The sequence below is a fragment of the Sceloporus undulatus genome, chromosome 2 (genome assembly GCF_019175285.1).
Source record: "Sceloporus undulatus isolate JIND9_A2432 ecotype Alabama chromosome 2, SceUnd_v1.1, whole genome shotgun sequence".
Classification (NCBI taxonomy): Eukaryota; Metazoa; Chordata; class Lepidosauria; order Squamata; family Phrynosomatidae; genus Sceloporus; species Sceloporus undulatus.
Window position 1 is genome coordinate 287,467,236 of NC_056523.1, and position 24,585 is coordinate 287,491,820.

At 39.0% G+C, this 24,585-nt stretch overlaps 1 protein-coding gene across 1 annotated transcript; it reads left to right on the plus strand.

Annotated features, from left to right (window-relative positions):
• Positions 1-493: 493 nt before the first annotated feature.
• On the plus strand, positions 494-24,585 carry RAD17 (RAD17 checkpoint clamp loader component). Its single transcript, XM_042450176.1, is given in 17 exon segments — positions 494-710; positions 712-741; positions 1,223-1,477; positions 2,822-2,905; positions 4,219-4,375; positions 5,762-5,898; positions 7,536-7,588; positions 7,900-8,025; positions 8,111-8,180; positions 10,548-10,659; positions 11,351-11,542; positions 14,355-14,440; positions 14,590-14,736; positions 16,100-16,237; positions 17,192-17,312; positions 19,689-19,746; positions 23,844-24,585. Coding segments are annotated over 17 exon segments (2,079 nt in total). The 5' UTR covers positions 494-668; the 3' UTR covers positions 24,115-24,585.

Consider the following 24,585-nt stretch of genomic DNA (forward strand, 5'->3'; position numbering starts at 1 on the left):
TTAAACAGCCAGTGGCTACTGTTAAGTGTTCTTCATTCCCCTCCAAAGGACTGTTCTGTTTTACAATGGTCAGCATTATGACAGTTTCACAGAAGTTAAACTCTCCCTCTCTGTTCTAGCCTTAAAGCGTTGACTTTTTAAGTCCAGAAGAGAGATAGTAAGAGCTGTAACACTGTGGAAAGGGGAAAGGAATAATTTCAGCAACTGAACCAGGTACCCTTAGTGATTTCTTGCAAGGCTGATCTAATAATAATAACAACAATAATTTATATTCCACATAATCACTTGGAATCCAAGTGGATTACAACAATAAAAAAAGATACAGTTAAAATTCTAAAAAAACCATCCCTCCCCCCCAGTATAAAAACATAGTAATACTAAAAAGAGATTAAACCAGACAGATATTAAAACAATAGTATAAAAACATAGTTAAAATCAATGGTAGATTTGAAAAAAGAAATTTATAGCGGGGACCAGATAGGATGGAAAAAGGGATGGAGAAAAGGAGAGAGAAGTGGAGGGGGGAGGCAGGAAAATAGAGGTGGACCTAGTCTGGAAAGGCCTGACGGATCTGGTTGTTGTAGAACTCTGGTTTCAAACACTAATCCTGAAAGCTGGTTTATTTCTTCTTTTTAAAAGGAGATCTGTTTCACGGGGCTGCTGGTCCTATGCTTCGGATGGAAACAATAAAGGTTGATGATGTCAAAAAATTCTTTCCAAAGAAAGACAGCTCCAACTAAAGTAAGTGAAATAAGATAGTCTTTGTTGTATCGCTGCATATGCAGGGATTATGCTTGCACAATGAATGCCTGTTTCCTTTGTTTTATTTAATTTGAGATTGAACACCAGTGATTTGAAAACTTCTGTTTAATTATTCATGCTTAGTACAATCTTATGTTTGTGGTTATGAATTCTAAATTAATCTTTAAATGTGAAAGTGCTATTGAATCATTTCTTTCAATTTTCAGAAATAGCTTATTTCATGCCAGCTACATGCATGTATGCACACATGCTGGTTTTAAACTCTTGTGTTTAAGGAATGGTGCTGACTTTGCACTTTGGAACCAATGTAAATGTTAAAGTAGACATTCCCATGATCATTAAAGAGATTATTAAGATCTGGAGCTGTTTACTGTAAAGACAAACAGTGGTAAAATATTAATTGGCCTAAGATTTAATAATTTTTATTGTGCTATAATTTTTGTATGCTTCTATTTGTCAGGTGGCTGATTGGGTGGAGCCATCTTTTAGTGATTTCTGTAAAAATACAAAGACATCATCTAGCATTCTTTATAAAACAGCACCTACGGGCACCAACCACTGCCAAAAGAGAAAAGAGCGTTTTCCTCTGTTAGACAGTTGCAAGAGTGAGAAGAAAAAAAGAAAACCACTTTCTACAGATGAGAGACACAAATTTCCCAAACAAAAGCACAATCAAATTGAAACTTGGGTGGATAAATACAAACCCAAAACTCAGGTAGGATATTGTTTGGAATTCCATTCAGAAATACGGCAAAGACCTATGTTATTAAAGCAGCAGACCCAAAGGGAAAGTAATGGAACTGTCTGTCTTGATTCTAAGTACATTAGGAAGTTAGGGCCAAAGCAGACTGGCAGGAAGGAGTGGCCAGATGCCGCTCCCAGCCTAATCACCCAGGGGCCACGGCAAACATGCCGCGGCCCTGAGGGCACCTCCCTCCACAGCCCCAAATAGGAGCAGAAAAGATCCACTCCCTATGTAGACAGAATTGGGCCGCCTTAGGGTGTGCCAGCATGAGCCCAGGATGGTTTCTAGACACTCTGGGGGTGTGCATTATGTAAAAGCAACGTCCCCAGAGGACCAGAAGCCGCCCTATCTGCCCTGCTGTTTCGGGCCAAAATTGCTTGAAATCAGTGGAGTTCTGTTATAAATTTGTTTTCCAAAGATTGGGTGCAAACTATATGGGGCCCGGTACATACCTCAGATTCTGTCCGGGCTGGCGGTGGTGTTTTTTCCTCTGAAGGGAAGCCACAGCCACCAAACCGCGCAGCTTCCCTGCGGAGGAAAAATAACCCACAAAAAGCAGGTTCTTTTAAAGCTGCAGGGATGGCCATTGGTGCACTGGTTATGTAAGCGCTGCATGGCAACGTGTGGATGCTGCGTGGCGCTTATGTAACAGTGGTGGCGCCATGTATACAGGGCACCACTATTGTTATGGCGCTGCGCCATACTAGGATTAGGGATTGTGCGGTTGCAACGTGATCCCTTAATCTAGATCAACTTCCTTGGCTTTGATTTGTGGCAATAATACTTACTGTGATATGGAAATAGAGATTCAAAGACTTTGTTGTAGCTTTGAGGGTGCAAATGGCCTCCCTCATATTTCCCTCATTCTAGCTTATTTAGCTGAGATAATACTGTGGAACCGTTTAGGTGCTAAAGGGAGTTGTAGCAGAACCACAGGCCCTGAACTCCATTGCCCATACTCTCATCTTGCTTGAGCTTAAAAGTCTGTAACGGACCTCTAGTAGACATACTAGGATTCCAGGTGGTTGGACCCTGGTGGAAAGGATATAACTCTAAATGGATACAAGTGTGCCAGGACACTAAGTCAGATCATGTACAGAAAATAAAGGAAATTATTTAATAAAAAATTATAAAAAATAAATAAATAAAGGAAAACACAGCTGGCTACTTTAAAATATTGATTACACATTTATTCCTTTTCAGTGATAGGCACAGAATATATGTAGAAGCAATGACTTCTGTAGGATTTAATGTTACTTTTTTCCTATATAAATATTGTCTTGTTAATTCTTTTAATTCTTTTTTTTTAATTAGAATGAACTTGCCGTGCACAAAAAGAAAATTGAAGAAGTTGAAGCATGGCTAAAAAGCCACATATTTCAAAGACAGCCTAAACAGGTAGAATTTATTTACCTGACAATCTGGATTTTTTTAAAGGCTTTTGTTATTTAAGTCACACTTGTTAAATGTACAGCAGGTTCTTCATTTAAAAAAAGTCAGGAGATAATAAAAATCTTGCATGACATTTAATCTTGTAGCAGTGGTTCTTATAGTAGTTAATGCAGCAGTATGCTAGCGAGATTTACACCAGCAGCCTAAAACTACAGTTAAAAAAACCAATTGTACTAGGACAATAGTATGATGTACTTGATAATATGGCTGGCTGTTACAAGTCAGAGAATATTCAGTTGCCAACTTTTTGGCCTGTTCATGTAACAAAGGGCAAAATTGTCTAGTATAGCCTATATGTAAGGGATGCTGTGGCTTAATGATTAAGATGCCAATTTTCATGATCGCAAAATCAGAAGGTTGGCAGTTCAAGGCCCAAGTGCAGCATGATAGGGTGAGCTCCTGTCACTAGTCCCAGCTTCTGCCAACCTAGCAGTTCGAAACTATGTAAATGCAAGTAGACAAACAGGTGCCACTTTGATGGGAAGGTAACAGCATTTGGTGCAGTCGTGCTGGCCATATGACCACCGGAGTAGTCCTTGGGCAGCGCTGGCTCTTCAGTTTAGTAACAGAGATGAGCATCTCCCCTTACAGGTGATTATGACTAGACATTCATGTCAAGGGGCTATCTTTACCTTTACCTTTAAGCCTATATGTAAGATAAATTTTCAGGGGGGTCTCCATGATCCACCAGGGTGGCAATGCAGCCTCCTAACCCCTGACAGGATAGGAGCATAACAGCACAACAAGATAGGAACATGTTGGATTAGATTAAAAGGTGTTCTGAAGCTAGGAAATGGCTTCATAATTTTAGAACAGGGCACTGCTTGAGAGAAACTAAATCCACATTCTTCCTTTTTCACAAGCAGAAACATATGAACTGCTGTAGTTCTGTAATGAACAACACTACTAGCTATTTTCCTTTCCTTTGTTGTTTCACTTGTAGTAAAATTTATCAAGTATTTTGCTTTATTTGTGTGTTTTTCCTGCTGCTTTATTTTGAAATTCCTTTCAGTGGATGTTTATTATTATTGTTGTTGTTGTTGTTATTTTCTTATATCTAATGAGAATCTTCCACTTACAGAACTGTAATGAAATATTAACTCATTGGTAATGTCATTTGGCAACAGGTCTGTTAACAGAATAAAAGAATAGGAAAATTAACTCCTTATATCAAGATTATACTGTTTTAAAATCAGAAGCCTACCTTGTTCATTCTTTCCGATACTGTAATTTAAGTATGATATGGTGTCTTGTTGTAGGGAGGCTCTATTTTATTATTAACTGGTCCGCCAGGATGTGGAAAGTCTGCAACTGTGGAAATACTAGCCAAGGACCTTGGCTTTCAAGTTCAAGAATGGATAACTCCTATATCACTGGACTTTGCAAAGGATGACTTTCATTATGCTTTGAACCATGGTAAATATATAGTTAAAAAGCTTTAATAATTTTATTTAAGCAGTTAGAATATGCCTTAAATTTTTATCACTTGTACTTATCTCAGTCTAAAGCCTATCAATTGGTAGTAAGTTTCATTGAAACTATAATTTCTGCTTAAATGGGCACTAAAAGCAGCATGCTTCACTTTTCATTATTATAAATTACTAAATTTTAAGATAAGCTGTGAAACAATGAGAGAGAGAATTAGTAAGAGCTGACTGTACAGTTTTTACTGATTGTAGCCTGTGGTCTGGTTTGTAAGTAATGCTGAACTAGCTGCAGCAAGCCTCAGGCTCACATTCTCCCCTCTCCCTCTACAAAGTAGAGATCAGAAACTTCTATTACCATTTCATTTTAACCAGGTTTAGTTTGTGTCTGAACTCTGAACTGCAGCTATTTAAAATTGTAACAACAAGCTATCTGTATGAACTCTATACCAAATTTGGTTTGTTTTCACTAATCTTTGATCTAAAACATACTGCAGTAATAATCCAGTTTTAAAACTGCTTTAACTGCCCTGGCTCAGTGCTAGGTAATCTTGGGAATTTTAGTTTATTGTGGTACCAGAGCTCACTGACAGAGAAGGCTAAATATCCCACAAAACTACAGTTCCTAGAATTCTCTAGCATTCAGCCAGGGCAGTTAAAGCAGTTTCAAACTGGATTATTTCTGCAGTGTGTTTTGGACCTTTGTTAAAGCTAACTGCAGGTAGTCCAGTTTGGGACATCACAGCAGCTGTGGTTAGTCTAAACAAATGAAAGTTTATGAGTTCCTTTGTTCTATTGTTTGTTTGATTTGAAATATTTTCCCCCTATTAAATTGGTTCATAGGCTTTGAAGAGTAATGCACGTTTTTCTTTCAGTACTGCATGCTGGTTTATACAACACTGAAGCACATAAAATTAATGCTGCATGGAACTTTTGTGTTAAAGCCAATTCGAGCTTTCAGCTTATGTGTAACTTGTTTTCTGTATAAAAAGATATAAAGGAATCCCGTCGTACCTTAGATACTAATTGAGAAAAGGAAGTTTTTTGCATAAGATTTTGTGCATCCCAATCCAGTTCATCAGATGCATTCTTATGATGCATTCTGTGTTCTGCAATAAACTTACTTTGCCCACTGAAAGACCATGGAGATAGAGTCTGTGCTTTCTTTCAGCAGAAATGGTCTGTATTTGTGCCCACTCCTGTACCTTACATACATGGTGGGTTTCAGGATGTTTTGGGTGATAATCTGCTCAATAGTCAGAAATTTGTTCTAAAGTACAGAAACCAAACAGACAAGTTTTAGAAAACTGCCTCTTCTTGTTCATGTGTTTTTTAAAGTCTATATAAGTTACATTATAAAATGTGTTCTTCTGCTTAGAAGCTGATTTTCAAGCACTTCCTTATCAGAGCCAGACAGCCATCTTCCAAGAATTTCTGTTAAGAGCAAACAAATATCCCCGGCTCCATCTGGTTGGAGAATCCATAGAAACTGACAAAAAGTTTATTCTTGTGGAAGTAAGTAGAAATAGTTGTATAGACCATTTTACTATCCACAGCTTCCCTGTTTGCTTCCCAATTTATGAAATAACAGCTTCAGTATGTGTCAAAGTAAGCTGTTGCCTTTAAAAGCTGAGATGTACTGGTAGTTCATTGTAGAGCAAATTCCATCACCACCAAACCCCCCATGAGAAGTTTCTCACAAGGAAGAATGAAGTTTCTCACAAAGGGCTGTTATTTGAAATTGTAGTCATTCCATCTGAAAATTTTGTTTTCACTTAATAGTTTTAAACTTGTGAGCTGTTTAATTGGTTATTAACATGGATATTCATGTTGTGCATGTTTTTCTTTCACTGTGATAAAAATTAGTGGCTTTAGAGCTCTTTGTGAAAAAAATGTAACCCATGGTTTTTATTCATCTGGGATTAATCCCCAACATACCTACCTAGAGTTGGAAAAGATTCCTCTCTGAAATCCTGTATCAGGGGCGAATAAAGTGTGTCCCCAAGGTTGCCTGTTTTGTTGTTATGTGCCTTCACGTTGACTCTAACTTGTAGTGACCTCATCATAGGGTTTTCTTGACAAGATTTATTTTGAGGCTGAGAGAATGTGACTTGTCCAAGGTCACCTAGTGCATCTCCATGTGGATTCAAATAATTGTTTCCCAAAGTCCTATTCTATCATTCAGAATACTGCACCATGCTGGCTCCATGTGGTCCCTGGAGGTGCCAAATTAAATGTTTTCCCTAAAGGCTCTTTAGGAGGTATGGGAGACATTTTGGCACATGTCCTGGGGAGCAGGCCCAGGAGGGTTTTTCTCTCTCTCTTAATATGACTACATCTCCACTGCAGAAATAATTCAATTTAACACTAGTTTAACTGCCATGGCTCAGTGCTATGGAATCCTGGGATTTGCCGCTTTGTGAGGCACTAGCATTCTTTGTCAGGAAGGCTCAATGTCACACAAAACTACAGTTTCCAGAATTTCATAGCATTGAGCCATGACAGTTAAAGCTGTATCAAACTGGATTATTTCTGCTGTGTAGATGCAGCCTAAGTGTTAAGAAAACAAAAACCAAGTGGTGCATTTGGGGAACAAAAACTCATTTTTGCTGAGATGCCTTGAGGAGGCCAGTGAAACCCTAACGTCTGATAGTTACCCATCCTAGTTTAGATAGACATTACATCCCACAACTAAGTCCCAAAATGAGTCGCTTGCTTTCATAAGAGTAGTTTTTTGCATTCTTACTGAATACTTAAATAATGACATAACATGTCTGAAGCTCTCCTTCATTCTAGGGCATCTCTTGTCCTAGCCATTCTGGTCAGAGTCCATGGAATCACAAAACTATTTCTGTATTCCAAAACAGGCTCTGGGTTGCAGTTTTTTTAAAAACAGAATTTTCTTTCCATTGCTGCACAGCAAACAACTTCTGAGGAACTTTGAAAATGGTCTGCAAAATATTATGGCACAAAGGCACCACTACAAGCATAAGTTGGGTTCATCTAAAGTAGATCTTTGGATTCAACTCTATTTATGTGTTATAAAATGAGTCCATTGTAAATTTAATAGTCCAAAGAGATTGAGAGTCGGCCACCATAATACTAGTGCAGCAGGCATGCTAGAGTAACAGAATTGTACCTTTTTTCAACAGGATATGCCAAATCATTTTTGTCGTGATCCTGGCAGTTTGCATGAAATTTTACGGTGAGTGTATAGCACTGTTCAGCAACTAGTTTTGTAAAAGGGCTATTTGAAGAAATCAATATAGATGGGTATACCAAGGTTTCACTTCTCCTCACTGGAATGGTCTTTTACTCATCCACATCTTCCTTTACCTCTTGAGTGGGTATGTGTGTGAGAGAGAGCAGTTAACACCCAGAAGGAAAGGAGAGATATTGGCCCAAACATCCAAGTTGCTAATTGTTAATATAAACTCTTATTGATTGCTGACCAGTACTAATATTTTTAAGTTTGAAGTTGTGCTTCTCCCTCCTCACTTTTCTTTTGTGTTCTAGGAGATTTGTACGGACAGGCAGGTGTCCTCTTGTATTTATAATATCAGATAGCTTCAGTGGAGCCAGCAACCAAAGGTCTCTATTCCCAAAGGAGATTCAAGAAGAGCTATGCATATCTAACATTAGGTAAAGAGATTATTAACTACATTGGTCATGACTGAAGTTTTTCTGTGAATCTTATCTTGATCATCTTTTTTATTTCTTTTCTCAGTTTTAACCCAGTGGCTCCAACAATAATGATGAAAGTTCTAAATCGAATAACTGCAATGGAGAACAGTAAGGTAAGACAAATTAAAATAGCATTGGCATAACTACAATATAATCATATTGTGAAACAGAATGGGTAGCTTCCTTGAGTGGGTGGGGCATAACCCCCACACCTATTAGGAATGCACCTCTTACTATTGAACTGCTGGTGTAATTGGATGGCTTGGCAGCAGTGTTAAAAAAACTATTTGGCTTAAAAAAGGTATGTACAAAAAGAAACTGTCTTGTATATAGGTATATACAGTGGGCCCCTGTTATCTGCTGGGGTTTGCCTGGATGCTTGAATCTGTGGATAAAAAAATCCGTGGATGAGGAGGGCTAACTATAAGCACTTCTAGAAAGTTCCTGGATGCATTGATCACCCTGCAAAGAAAATGGTTGCTGTCAAATCCCATGAACCTCATTTTGTACCTTGTGTCAAAGGCAAATTGTGGCTTTTACCCTATGCTACAGTTTGCCTTCAAATAAAAGTTCATGTGCATTGTAATCAATGCAATGTTTACAAAGTGACAAGAATCCCCAGCAGGCGTATTTTTTTGAACATTGGTGTGAGGAGACCTTAGGGATACAAGATGGGCCTGTGTACCAGTAGGTTGCTTGTTGAAACAAGGGTTTCTGTTGTAAAGGTTATGGAAAAGTATATATTGAAAGAGTATATATAGTGAGGGAGTTATTTTTGCACACTTACCAAACTATAGTACAAATTTCTAAGAAGAGGATTGGATTTTGGAAACAGATGCTGACCTTTAGGACACTTTCACCCTACAGAACTGTAGCACTGACATTCCACTTTAACTGCCATGACTGCATTGTATGGAATCTAGAGGTTTGTAGTTTGGTGAGGCACACCAGCTTTCTGGCTGAGAATTTTTAATGCCCACCCCTTAACTGCAAATCCTAGTATTCCACAAGAAGGAACCATAGTATTTAAAGTGGAATCATAGTGATATAGTTGTGTAATATGACAGGGATCTTAGTTTTATGAAATCCCTCTAGCCACAAAGATTGTAAGATGGCAGGCCCAAAGGCATCATCATTCCACCTATCTAACCTTCCATGATAGTTATAACTTAAGTGTTCAGTGTTCTGCATTCCTTTTGAGTAAAGACAAGTTTTAAAAAATCAGATAATAAACTGCAACTTTGATTAAGAAATGTCTGGATGTACACAAAACATCTACATAGATAGCAATTGCAATGCATGGTCTGTCAGGACAATTCTATATGTTTAGTAGGGATGTCTGTATTTTCACAGCACTGTTCCACTACTGAGTTGGGACATCCTTGTGGATATCATCTGTATCAAGGCAGACTTACTAATTATTAGATGGGTGTGGGCGTGGCTCCAATGCCCGCCAGGGGCACCCCTGGGGTAGGCTCCATTTACTCTCAAGAAGTTAAACAAAGATACTGCTTACAGTCCCAATGATGCTTGAAACGGAAACCAAACTTTATTAACTTTCGTCCCTTTGGGAGAACTTCAAAGAATAACCCAAACCAAAAGGGAAGCCCCTCTCCACCACAGTTACTTCACTGGGGTAGACTCCTCTGCAGGAAAGCGTTTACAGAGTACGAGGACGCGCTGGGCGATAGTCTTCAGCCGAAGTCTCTCCCTCTCCTCGGGGTCCAGGGCTGACGTGTGGGCCCAGTAGTCTGTGGCGTTCCCTCACAGCCCACCAACTCTCCTCACCTCCTCTCGCCCCTTCTCTTTCCTGGCCTATTTCCGGATTCCACGGCTGCGCACGTGTCCCTTCCCTTCTCTGAGGACAGGCTGGGTGGGTTGCAAGGACTGGCCCCACTCTAACCCAAGTCCCTGGGGCACTACCTTCACGGGCTGCCTTCTCCACTTCCGGAATGGTGTATCCCTCAGCTCTCCCTTCTCCGTACCTCTCTCCGCGTCCCAATCTTCTGCCAAATCTCCGCCCCCCTTGCGCCTCTCCCTTCCTCCATATTAAACCCCCAGCCGTCCTTCCCCGCCCCCAAGGTGGGGTCTCTAATTCCTCTCTTGGTTCCAGCTGGTCTTCCTCCTTCCCCAGCCTGTCCTCCCTCTCCCCTGGGTCCTGAAGCTCCCCTCTCGCCCGCTCAACCCAACCCTCTTCCCTCTTCTCTTTACAATGGGACACTGAGGTAGTAAGCAAATAAATGAAAACTGTAGAAGTCTGATAAGAAAATATTACATTTGAGTTATTACATTTGGTCTGAGTTATTCAATCTAATAATTCAGAAAACGAATATGTAGGATTAATAATATGTGAAAATTTATAGCAAAGTCTATAGTTGTGGTAAACACTGACATATGAAGTTGTAGCAGTCTTACATTGGTTGTAAAATCTTGAAAATTATAAAAATGAAAACTTTCTGGATATTCTGCTTTCTTTATAGAGTGATGAAAAAAATGATGTCCCTGATAAAGCCACATTAGAGTTGATTTGTAAAGGATGTTCAGGTGATATTAGGAGTGCAATAAACAGTCTTCAGTTTTCTTCTTTAAAAGGTAAGATAATTTCTTCAACTTAGCTATTTTGTATTTGAACATTTTTGAAGTATATCCTAATGGAGTCCCTTAATGGTGTGAAAGAGAAATTAAGCATTTTAAATGGGTTTTGTAAAATGTAATGTTTACCTTAACATGAGCAAGTACAACAGGAGGATGCACATGCACTACAGCATTCTTGGATAATCCTCTCTTGCTGCAAAACAGAATCTCTCTTCTTCCATGGCTGATAATGCTGGTATCTGTTAATTCTCATCAATAGGACTTTAAGATTGCCAGGAGGGATGATTTTGCAAATCTCTTCATTGGTGTATTTAGAATGCTGGTGCATTCTTTGGTACTGCATGAGTCAGCAGGCAGTAAAAAGCAATACAAATATGAAACAAATATATAACAAAACCTTTAACAAATTTTGTATAAATATAATATCTAGAAAAGTTCTTAATGGATGTTTTTTATGAAATTACACTGTTCGCCAGCTTATGGGTCATTTGTTTTTATGGTCTCACAAGCATTAGGATTTTCTCCATTTTGTAAAATGTAATTAACAACAACATTTTTTTTTGTTCTTTATTGATACATCTTTGGCTTAATGTCATGTTCTTTTACTAAGTCAGGAATTCTGAAGCTCGTGTTTTTCCTTTTTTCCCCCGCCCACTTTGTTCATTGTCTTTTGCTTATTTTTTGCCAGTGTACTTGTCAGAGAACATCTTCTGGTCACAGAGAAAGGGGGATTGTACTTTAAAATGTGATACACTTTCTAAAGTAAAGAAGAAAAAGAAATCTAGTAGCCCTTTACAAAACCAAGAGGTACAAGCTATTGGTGGCAGAGATGCTTCTATCTATCTTTTCCATGCTTTGGGAAAAATACTTTATTGCAAAAGTAAGAACATTTTAACTTACTATTCTGCGTTCCTGTATTAAGAAATAATCACATTTTTACCTATTGACAAATTCTACATTTGTCTACAAGTAATCTAACATGTTTATGGTTTTACAATATGAAGGAGTCAGTGTAGTCAGTAGCAATTGTTTTCTTTTCCTAGGTAAATCAGTGAGGAGAATTCATGTAATTAGCAGCAGTAGTGAATGTGCTGCAGGTCACATCCCAGGGGCTGCTGCTTGTGTCAGACAGTAAGGAAATAAAAAAAGGCCCTGTTACATGAAAACTTACATTTGAACACCTGCCTAGATATAGGGTTCTTCACTGTGTGGATGCCTGGGGACAGGTCCAGGGGGAATGCTGGGATGTGAGGCTGACACCTCAACCAAGTTTCCATCAGGCCTGGAGACAATAGCTGTATCCACACTGCAGAAACAATCTGGTTCGACACCACTTTAACAGCCATGGTTCCATGCTATGGAATTCTGGGAACTGTAGTTTGTTGTGCCTACAATTCCCAGAATTCCATAGCATTAAGCCATGGTAGCTGACGTGATCAGACCAGATTATTCCTGCAGCATGGATGCAGGCAATGTCACCTTCATGACTGAAGATTGTGGTGCCCTTCATGTATAATTTGCCTGAAGTGGAGTAATTCTTATAAACCAGGCTTCTGAATGCAAATAATTTTTTAAAAAATCTGATTATGTGTCACACATTAACCAATTTCTTCTTCTCTCATCCCATAACATTTTAGAAATTAGACTCTTTGTCCCTTTCACTCATACTATCAAGAATTATCTCTTTATTTAATTACTTCCCTTGACACATTTTTCTTTAAATGTTACTCAGCTATTCCCCACCCCATCCCATGTAAACCTGTGCAAATTAATTTTGTTGTAGTTGTAGTTTGGGACCACTTTGCTTGCCCTGGCTCAATGCTAGGGAATTCTGGGAATTGTAGTTTTGTCAGACATTTAACCTTCTCTGTCTGAGAGCTCTGGTGCCACTACAAACTATAGTTCTCAGGATTCCCAGGCACTGAGCCAAGCCAGTTAAATATTATCATACTGGGTTATTTCTGCAGTGTGTTTTGGCCCATAGTAATCTCTCCTTGTGTGTGTGTCTAACTGCTACTTTTATTAGCAGGCAAAAAGTATATACTATATACATTGAAATTATTTGGGACTTGGTAGCACCACCAGGCGCTGAGCTTGCACTGTCTGTGCTACTTTACATTGAAGAAAAGCCATTAAGCATATAGAAAGATGTGTAAAGAAACAAATACTGCATTAATTCTCAATGTGGTTGTGGTAACATAGGCTGTGCAGTTCTTTGGTGTCCCCATTTTCTTCTTCCAAAATAATTTTGCACATAGAGTAAGTCTGTTCTCCAGCTAGTTTGCAGTAGTTCTTTTTGTCTCTTTCAAGCATCTTCTGCATGAACTTACAACATTTACATTGTATTTCCTAGTGAGATAGGAATACGCACTGGCCTCATACCTTTGAAATTAAGGGGGCTCCATGTATAGCTAATAGAAAAAGTACTGCAAAACTAGTCTCCTTTCCAACACCTGGGGACAGCCTTTTTGACATTGGTCATCCCAGTGTTCTCTGAACACAACATGTACTTATACTTCATTTAAAAGGATAAACTGCAAAAGCAATCTGAGCCACACAGACTACCATATATACTTGACTATAAGTTAACCTCATGTATAAATCAAGGACAGTTTGGGGGGCAAAATTAAGGATTTTTATATGACCCATGGATAAGTCAAGGGTAAAACTTAGGGTCTGCTTTCCTGTCCATCCACCTGCCCTCGTTTGCCTCCAGCTAGCCTGTTTATCTCCTTATAGAAGGAGGACAGGAGGAAGAGACAAGTGGGTGGCTGCAAACAATCGGCGGTGGGTGGCATGCACCCTTTTCCCCCCTTCGCAGCCTCGCTGTCCCCTCGAGAGACAGGCTAGAGAGAGGCTTGAGGGAGGGAGTGCTTGCCCTTAATTCTCCTTCCCAACCTAGCTGTCTCCCAAAGGGACAGCCGGGCTGGGAAGAGGCTTGAGGGGTGTGCACACTTGCCCTGGTTCCTCTTCCCCAGTCTTGGGGAAAAGGCTTGATTCCGTATTGACCCGTGTATAAGTCAACCCAGGGGGTTTTGGTTCAGTTTTTGATATAAATTTTTTTACTTAGACACAAGTATACATATATGGTAACGCTACTCAAATTAGAGATTTAAACAAGACTTTTGATTTTGGTCTATTGTTAGTTAACTGTTTTCAAGTTGACCTCAACTCATGGTGACCCTGTAAATGAGACACATCCAAGACCCCTTATTCCCAACCTCTCTGCTCAGGTCCTGCAGGTTCAGGCCTGTGACCTCCCTGATTGAGTCTGATTGATTCTAGCCACCTGGTATGTGGTCTTTCTCTCTTCTTACTACCTTCTACCTTTCTTAGCATTATTGTCTTTTATGCCTTCTCATAATGTGTCCAAAATATGACAGCCTCAAATTTTCAACTTGGCTTCCAGGGAGAGTTCCAGCTTGATCTGTGCTAGGACTCACTGTTTGTCTTTTCTTGCTGTCCATGGTATCCTCAGCACTCTTCTCCAGCACCACATCTCAAATGAGTTGATTTTATTTCTGTTCATTTTCTCCACTGTCCAGCTCTCACATCCACATGTGGTAATGGGGAATACAATGGCTTGGATGATTCTAACTTTAGTGTTTCATTAGTTGTACTCATATGCAAAGAATATATTTTTAGGTATTTAATGTTCAAATATAAATGTAGAGTATCAATTCCTTTTATAGGAGAACCAGCAACAGAGTCAGACTTTCCTCAGTTGCCTGCTCATTTATCAGAATATGAACGAAATCACTTACTTGTTGAACCTGAGGTAAACTGATTAGTATTCACTGTTATATAGTAAAGATTTTCTGCTAGTGACTTTAGCAAGTGATGAATTCCTATAACAATTTATAGGACTGCTTAGAAATGTTTCAGTGATGTGTACATATTAATTGTGTGTTTATTTCCTCTGTTTAGGATGTCATAGAAAAATCACACATGCCTGGCGACTTATTTGATTTATACCTTCACCAAAACTATGTAGATTTTTTCTCTGATATAGATGACCTTGTGAGAGCCAGTGAATATTTAAGTATTGCTGATTCCATTTGCAGTAACTGGGATGTAAGTTTTTAAAAAGTAAAATGCTTATACAGTATCTCAGCTTATGAAATGTTTACCTTAACTTTCATGCTTAAGTATATAGAAGCTTAGTGTAAATGTCATAGTGGGTAAATTTGAACTACATGCTGTGGAAGGTGATTCATGGGTTCACAATAAATGTGCTTAATTTGTAGGCTCGATTAAGATACAGTCAAGTGTATGTTATCCAGCTTAATGAATGCTTTCTTACTTTGCACTGTAGGGCATGTTAACATAGCACTGAAGTTTTTTTTACTGTACTCTAGCTATGCTGATCTAGGGCTGATTTGTCTATGTTCTGATTCACATTCCTTTTTTTACATGAGAAACTTGTAATGTGACAAGTTGCTCCCATATATTGTCACTAGACCAAAAGTTGAAAGAGTGGGCAGTATGTTGAGTGAAATATATATTAATGATTAATATTTGGCAGATTTAACAGATTTAACTATATCCTAAAAACATGCTGAGTTGTGGTATTAAACACAAAAGAATGTTCAGATGTACCTTCTGTGTCAATAGCTGGTTGGTTTAGGTCTTCCATGTACATATTGGATATGTTTGCAGGTTTGTCAGTGTCCTTGTGATACAGGTCACATGGTATGAAATACCAGCAGTCAGTGGTAACTTTGGCATGTCAATTGTAACCAGTCCATTGGTATACACTGCCTGATTACTCCAGATTGTGGCAGGAGCATCTAAACAAATCATGCTTTGTTTAACATATTGTTCAATTTCAAGAAATATGAGTCCTCTAATTGTTTTGTTCCCAACAAATCAGAAAGATATTAATGGTTCCTCTGTTTTGTTGGGAGAGTAACAAGAGAACATATAGCACTTTAGTGTGGACTACACACTAAACAAACCAAGAAGCAATGTGAGCAGGCTGTGTATGTATTATTTGTAATTGTAATAGAGTTTCTTGTAGACCTCTGGCTTACATATCCTTCTGCTCCTTCTATATCTTATCTTTACCATTTCCTCCCAAAACATTCTGGTTTTGCCATTATTTTATCTAATTATCTATGGTTTTGTATATACCCTCTAATGTCTAGGGGACTAGGCTATCTTGCTGCTTTTGTTGTTTATTAATAACAATATGGTTGTATTTTTTTATCAAAAGAACTTTTAAGTTGCATAATAACCTTTTCGTGTGTGTGTGTTTAAGACTGAGGTGGGGGGGGAATTAAACTGCACTTACTGAGCATGTGTGTATGCATATACAATTTGATAATTTAACAAATATTAATGGGGATACTATAGCCAACTTGCATTGTTTCAGTCTTGGTATGCTTTTATATTCCACATACAGTTTTTAAAACTCGAATGTTACCACTTTCTCTAGGCACGACCTACACTCCAGGATTATAGTGCATCAGTGGCCACCAGAGGTGTGATGCATTCAAACAGAGCCAGTGCCCAGAATAGGGGAAAAGGCTTCCGACCACTTCATAAACCACAGTGGTTCCTAATCAACAAAAAGGTAATTATTTTCTACTTTAAGAAAGCATTGTCTTAAATTTTTAGGAAATGGTAACCTGAGATAGAATGACATCAAGCTCTGATTTCCTAATGCTACTCTTTGAAGCATGCTGTTGATTAACAGTGCTGTAAAATTGTCTTATCTCACATGTTTCTGATCAGCATCTAGGTTACAGGATTAGAGAGATTTAAGTTTCAGCAAAAAAAAATGTCTAATCTGCTAGCAAGTGAAAGTTTTCTAGATGAGTCATCCCCACAGTGTATTTTAGGACCAGCTTACTGTAATTGCACAAACAATCCAAGAGGCAAAAATCTTCACAGCAAGGCTGGGAAATATGTAGCCCTTCAGCTGTAGGCAATGCTGCTGATGGTCAAGGATGATGGGAGCTGTAGTTCAACAATATACTGTATTCCATCATTGTTTGTGACAAAGTTTCCTGGAGTATGCCTAGATTGTATGGTTTAACTAAAAGTGCATTTATGCTGACTGTGGAGCCATCCATCTTTGTGATCCATGTGGGGGAAGGAATGCCAGTTCAGAATAAATAACTCAGAGCATAAGGAACTTCACTTCCCATGAGCTTGGACTTCAGTTCCCATCAGCTCTAACTGGGACATCAAATTGGAAGGATCATGGCAGATGTAGACCAACAGCTTATGCGGGGGGGGGGGGGGCACAGTTTCCCTGCCTCTTAAGATCTTGAAACTGCATGGCAGGGGGTTGGACTGGATGGCCCTTGTGGTCTCTTCCAACTCTATGATTCTATGATCATACTAGATCTTATACGAAGCAGTTCAATAGAATAGGGTTGAATTCAGTTTTTGGAAAGTCTCCAAGGTTTCTGAAAATAACAACTAATATACTTACTCTTCTAATAGTAGAGTGACAGAATAGAGCTTCTGTGTTTCACCTTGTTTCAGCTATTAGAGTTCTTTGTTTTGCCTCCTTATTTAGTATCAAGAAAACTGCTTGGCTGCAAAATCCCTCTTCGCAAGTTTCTGTTCACCACCACTGTGTCTTCAGACTGAGCTATTACCTTATCTTGCTCAGTTAACCAATCCAATGAGAAACCAAGGTATGTTTCAAAATGCAGTTTCTGTACAGAATATGCATTGAACATTTCTTACAACTTAGGGGACAGATAAATTACATACACTGAAATCAGTAGAGTTGTCTTACTTCTAATTCTAGTATGAACACTGAGCAAGAGAGGTTGATTACGCTCTGAAAAGCCAACATACTTGCTCCTGATAGTTTCCACTAATGCTACAAAGCTGGTATGATATTGTATTTTGCCACTGTTACTCTACCATATCTTCTTTATATATTCTGGACACTCTCTAAAATCACTCTCATCCAAATTGTGCTGTTAACAGCATGATGATTGTACTGATTGGGGGGAACATACCTTAGCGACAGAAAAAGCCCTATAAAACACAGGAGAATACTTTTACAGTGCAATTTTGTGCATCTCCACATAAAAATAACCCATATTGACTGCATTAGGACTTATTCCCAGGACAGTGTATATATGATTACATATCTTTCAACTTTTCACAGATGAAAACTGGGACACATATGGCCAGTCAACATCTGAGTGTTATCAATATGACAAAAAATAATGAAGAAGAGGGTTGCAGTAGTTTGCCTCTGCCCGAGCCTACTGGGAAGGGAAAGACTGCCCATCTTCTCTCGCCTCTCTGAGTTAATTGAATGCAAACTACATTTATACTTTGAATTCAAAGCAGTTAAAATATGCTGAAGGCGAAGGGGAAAATGGAAGGGGAAGAGAGAAACAGACATCTTAAAAGAAGCTGAAAAAGTAGAGATGACAAAGAATTAATGGGGACTCATTACCAAATTGGGACAGTTCAAGGGTGTTTGATTGCAGTCTTGCTTCTATAGAAGAGAGAGAATGAAAGCACCTAGGTCAAATGTTTGAACAGTTGTTAGGGCTATGTTACTTAATTGAGTTCAGAAATCAATGTCTGATCAGCTGCAAACAGCTGATCCTTTTAGACCAGATTAAGGTCCTTTTGGGCTGGGATCAGGCCAGATCCACCAGATCAACATCCTGTCAGCCCAGTCCCAGTCTGGGACTAATGTCCTGTATCATCCACACAAAATGGCACCAGGCTGGGGGAACACAGGCCTTTTGACATGTGTATATAGGCCAAATATTACTTACAAGAGATCAGCAGCACTTCGGCTCTAGTATAAAGAGTATAAAGGCTAGAAAGAACACAAGTTTGGAGTTCTGTAGTCTAGCCAGAGTAGTGTATTAGTTACAGCCTGGCTTTAATATCCTTAGCCTTGAAACAACTTTTTGCTACAAGGTTTATCTTTCTTCTTAGAGACTGGGAAAAGACAGATACAAGTCTGATAAATATCTCTATGAAAAATATTTACAACTTAAATAGGGAAAATATCTGACAAATTTAGCATTTCATACATTACATTTTTTACTAGAAAGTAGTTAGAGCACATGTTTATCCTACATTTCATTATATTTCTGACATTTCACAGTCACTGTATTGACTTGAAGTGTATAGTATTCTGGTGATACATACAACTCTTTCTGCTGGAAGGGGAATTCTCAATGTTCTCTGTCCAGGAGCCCTCCTCTTTTGTGACGAGGCATGAAAAGGTACTACAGGAAGGCGGCTATCCCCATGTGAATACATTAACACTTTTCATATGCCTTTAAAGTAGGAGAAATATGAGGCTTGCATCCCAGCCAAAATAATTAAAGCTATCTGTCCATACTAATTTAATTTGAAATATGGTGGGTTCCAGATTCATGAATTCAATCCACCATAGTTCATCATGCCCCAAATTATTAAAGGGAAGCAATGGGAACACAGCATGTGCTTTTATGTCACTGCCATTTAATAATATGGGACATTATGATCCAAATTTTTTCATTCCCATGTATGGTCCCAGAACTGGATCCTTGCAGATCCAAATGGCCCACTGTAATATTTTAGGCTGCAGTCATGTCTCCATTTTCATGGGAGTAAATCTCTTAATTCATGTACATAAGATGTATTGAATTGTACTGTAAATCCTGTTTTAAAGTTTGACACACAACAGTTCATGTACTGAACTGTAAAGTAAGTTTTTACTATTAATATGAGCAGTTTTCCTGTGCTTTAAATGGAAGGAAAGTTAACATTTTAAAACTCGCTATACTTTTGTGACTTTAAAAAGAATGGGCTATTTTACAGAGGATCTTTTATGATTTCAAAATCAAGTTTATGATCCTGTAATTGTTTATGTATTTGTATTCAAATACATAAATGTACACAATAGTCTGGATTAAAGTGGGGAAAAATTCAGAAAACAGATCTAATTTAGAATACATATAAAATGCATTATATATAAGATTACATAAACCTGTGATCTTCAGAAACATCATTTTAAGTAGTAATTTTTGTGTGTGCTTTCTTAGCTCAGATTACTTTTATTCAGGATGTTGGAAGACTTCCACTACAGAAACGCTTTGGAAGGTAAATGTTTTTGTCATTTTTTGATCAAACATTTGAAAAGCAATTGCCTGCATTGGTTCTATCTCAGCATGGGGAATCTTGTTTTATATTATTGTTGTTATTGTTATGCTTTATTTATATAGCGTTGTAGATTTACACAGCACTGTACATACAAACAATAAAATACATAAAAGTAAACCTGTCCATGGCATACATTCTAAGAAATAATAGCATAATACATATACTGTATTTTCCGGCGTACACGACTACTTTCTGACCCTCTAAAACGGGGTCAAAAGTTGGGGGGGCGTCTTGTACGCCGGTAAGAGCACTTACCTGGTTGTCCTGCCAGCTTCCAAAGCCCTGCAGAGCTCTTTGGAAGCCGGCGCGAGGGTGCCTCCCTGGCTACCGGCTTCCAAAGCCCTGCGGATGCAGAGCCCTTTGGAAGCCGGCGTTTGTGGGCATCAGGCCCCCTAAGCTTGGCCTATAGTAGGCCAGAGCACTGCCTGCATGCAAGGCAGGCTTTGAAGGCCTCAGCAAAGGCCTGGGGTAAATAAAAATAAAAAATGAGAGAGAGAGGGAGATAGATAGACACACACAGAGATAAATAGATAGATAGATGAGAGAGAAAGAGAGAGGGAGATAGATAGACACACACACACACACAGATAAATAGATGAGAGAGAAAGAGAGAGAGAGAGGGAGATAGATAGACACACACACACACAGATAAATAGATAGATAGATGAGAGAGAGAGAAAGAGGGAGGGAGGGAGGGAGAGAGGGAGATAGATAGATAGATAGATAGATAGATAGATAGATAGATGAGAGAGAAACAGATAGAGAGAGAGAGAAATAGAGAGGGGGAGGGAGATAGAGAGAGGGGGAGAGAGAGGTAGAGAGAGAAATAGAGAGAGGGGGAGAGAGAGAGAGAGAGAGAGAGATGAGAAAGAGAAATAGATAGAGAGAGAGAGGGAGGGCGATAGACACACACACACACGGAGAGAAATAGATAGATTGAGAGAGAGAGAGAGAAAGATAGATAGAGGGAGGGAGGGAGTGAAGGAAGCTAGGAGAGAGAGGCGAGAAAGATAGAGAGATGGGGGGAGCGCGGGAGGGGAGAGAGAGAGGAGAGCTAGAGAGAGAGAGGGAGGGCGGAGGGAGTGAGATAGAGAGAAGGGAGAGAGAGGAAAGAGAGAAAGAAGAGAGAGAGAGAGGAGGGGATGAGAGAGGGAGGGAGGGAGGGAGGGAGAGAGACAGAGAGAGGGGGGGAGAGAGAGGGAGGAAGATAGAGAGGGGGGAAGAGAGCTAGACACACCACACACGAGAGAAATAGATAGAGATAGATAGATAGAGATAACTAGGATAGATAAGATGAGAGAGCGGAGAGGGAGGGAGGAGAGGGAGGGAGGAGAGAGGGAGATAGAAGAGAGACAGAGAGAGAGCGAGCAGGGAAGATAGATGATAGATAGGATGAGAGAGGGGGGAGGGGGGGAGGGATGAGAGAGAGAGAGGAGAGAGGTAGATAGAAGATGAAGATAGATAGATATAATAGATAGATAGATAGATAGATAGGAGGAGAGAGAGGGAGGAGATACACACACAACAGAGAAGGAGGGGGAGATAGACGATAGATAGATAGATAGATAATAGATAGAAGATAGATGAGAGAAGAGGGGGTGAGGGAGAGCGAGAGAGAAATAGATAGGAGAGAGAGGGCGGAGAAAGATAGAGAGATAGACAGAGAGGGAAGAAGATAGATAGTAGATAGAGATAGAAGATAGATAGATAGATAAACGAAAGAGAGAGGGAGATACACAGAGAGAGAGGGGGGGAGAAGATAGATAGGATAGATAGATAGATAGATAGATAGATAGAGATAGGAGTAGATAGATGAGAAGAGAGGGGGGAGGGAGATAGAGAGAGGGAGATAGATAGAGAAGAGAGAGAGAGAGAGAGGGAGATAAAAAAGAGGAGAGGGGGAGAAGATAGATAGATAGAATAGATGAGAAGAGAGAGAGAGAGTAGAGAGAGAGGGCGATTGGAGAGGGAGATACACATACACAGAGAGAGGGGGGAGTATAGCTAGATCGATAGATAGATGAGGAGAGAGATGAGAAATAGAGCGAGGGCGGGAGGGAAAGAGCGAGAGAGGTGAAGGAGGGGGAGAGAGAGAAATAGATAGATAGATAGAGAGAGAAATAGAGAGAGAGAGAGGGGCGGAGAAAGATAGAGAGATAGATAGATAGATAGATAGATAGATAGATGAGAGAGAGGGAGATACACACACACAGAGAGAGGGGGAGATAGATAGATAGATAGATAGATAGATAGATAGATAGATAGATGAGAGAGAGAAAGAGAGAGAGAGAGGGAGGGAGGGAGAGAGAGAGAGAGAGAGAGGGAGGGAGGGAGAGAGATAGATAGATAGATAGATAGATAGATAGATAGATAGATAGATAGATAGATAGATAGATAGGTAGATAGGTAGATAGATAGATGAGAGAGAGGGGGAGGGACATAGAGAGAGGGAGAGAGAAAGATAGAGAGATAGTTAGAGAGATAGAGAGAGAGAGAGGGAGATAGAGAGATAGATAGAGATAAGTAGATAGATGATATATATATATATATATATAGAGAGAGAGAGAGAGAGAGAGAGAGAAATAGATAGATAGATAGATAGATAGATAGATAGATAGATAGATAGATAGATAGATGAGAGAGAGAGAGATAAGCAAGCAGGCAAGCAAGCAAGCCAAGATTAGAGAACGAGTTGGGGTAAATGCAGTGATGTTTTTTAAATTTTTATTTGATGTGCATTGGAAGAGGGGTGGTCTTATACGGCAAGTATATCCCAAACTCTATATTTTAACTGGAAAAGTTGGGGGTCGTCTTATACGCCCAGTCGTCTTATAAACCGGAAAATACGGTAAATAATATGAAACACAAACTAGCTAATCTATATACTGCAACATAAATCAGACAATAAAGCATTTAAATGCAAATACATTCAACTCTCCATATTTGCGGATTTGATTATTCACAGATTTGATTAATATGTTCTTTCTAGAATCTCTAGGTCCTCCAGTGCAATTCTATGGTCATCTTTAACTGAAAGTTGCACCGAAAGACATAGAGATTCCTAGAGAGAATACTTTACTAGGCATTTCTAGCTCCTCCAGTGCAGTTCTGTGTTCAGTGTCTGTTAGACGTTGGACACAGAGTTGCACTGGAGGACCAAGAGATTCCTTAAAGAGGTGTCCTCTCAGGTAAAAACGTGATATTTTTGTTATTTTTCCATATTCATGGGGATCTTGTGCCCCTAACCCTAGTCAATATGAAAGGACAAGTGTATAAAATATTCCTTTGTGTCAAATTGTAGTCCGGCATAAGATATTTTTAATTCTTCCTTCCATTTTCTACCATAGCATTGTATGTTCATACATTTCAAAAATTAAAGAGACGACTGATCTTTTTATTCTTGTGTCATCTAGCACTGAAAGATCACAGAGTAGGTGCCACATGAGGCTATCTAGGGATAACATTGTACAATCAAAGTGCTATTGCCAAAAAGGTTCTTCTCCAGTCACTACTCACTTGGCAGAAGTACATGGAAAAGGCCTCTGAGGATGATCTCAGAATTTGAATAGGTGCACGTTGGAGGAGGCTCAGGCAGCCAGGGCTGAAACCCAATTGGGAACTGGGATTTTCTTTATTTAGAATCACATTTTTAAAAATAGGGTATACAACCCATGGTCAGATAAAAACAGTCTACCTAGCCTCAGAAATGCCACTTACTGTATGAGTTTAACTTGAGAAGTCAATTTAAGAGAATTAATATTTTAACTTTGGTTTATTTCTTCTAAGGGGAAGAATAGATATTATGATAGAGTGCTGAAGATGATTGTTTCTCAGTCCTAGCATTATTTTAAGTTAAAAACTGCTTCTTTGAGTAAAATGTTGTCTGCTCTCCTTAGTAATTTAACAGGATGTCATTTTTTGCATGTTGCAAACATCATTGTGAAAGACATGGTAGTCTTACCTGTTTTTTGTTTTCTTTGAGCGCCACAATAATCTTGTGCAAGACAGGAATCATGCTTCTGATTGCTGCTTCACAGGTTGCAGCTTGAAACTCTTACTGATAAGGATTCTACAATTCACATCCTGGACAGTGATGATGAAGGTGAATTTGCTGGGGTCAAGTCCACAAGCATGCTTATTCAAATGGAGAAAACAAAAATCAGTGAGGTGAATGAGCCAGGTGAATTGCCCCTTCCTTCCAGTCAATCTAGTGGACTTGAACTACCAAGCAGTCAGCCTCAGCCTGTTGCAACACAAGCAGTCATGGAGGAAGATGAGCTTAACATAGAAGAATATGACAGTGACTGAAAGTTGTATAATCTCAACCACAAAGCTGTGATAGTGTTGAACAATATAGTTCTGATATTTTATAAGAATTCTTATCAGATACAGAATAAAGCCACAGTGTTAACGTTTATTTTTTCAGACCACACTTGTTACGTGTTGATACTGGGTAACAACTAATATGGAAAATATTACAGTGATGGGTCTCTGCATTTTTTTTACTCTTCTGAGCAAAATTTCAATGATCCAAGTGTGAAATTTTGTTACCTACCCATAATGTGGTATGGAAATCTGTATTGCAGAGAAATTTATTTATTTCAGAGTTTTTTAAATGAAATCTTGTAGCTATTTGGAGCACATTGTCAACTGTTTTGTTAACATTTGATAAGTCTCACTCTTATGTTCTGTGACAAATACTGTACAAAGAGTATAAGGCCTGCATTGTACACAATTTAAAATGTATATAAACCTCTCAATAAAATCCTAAATAATTAA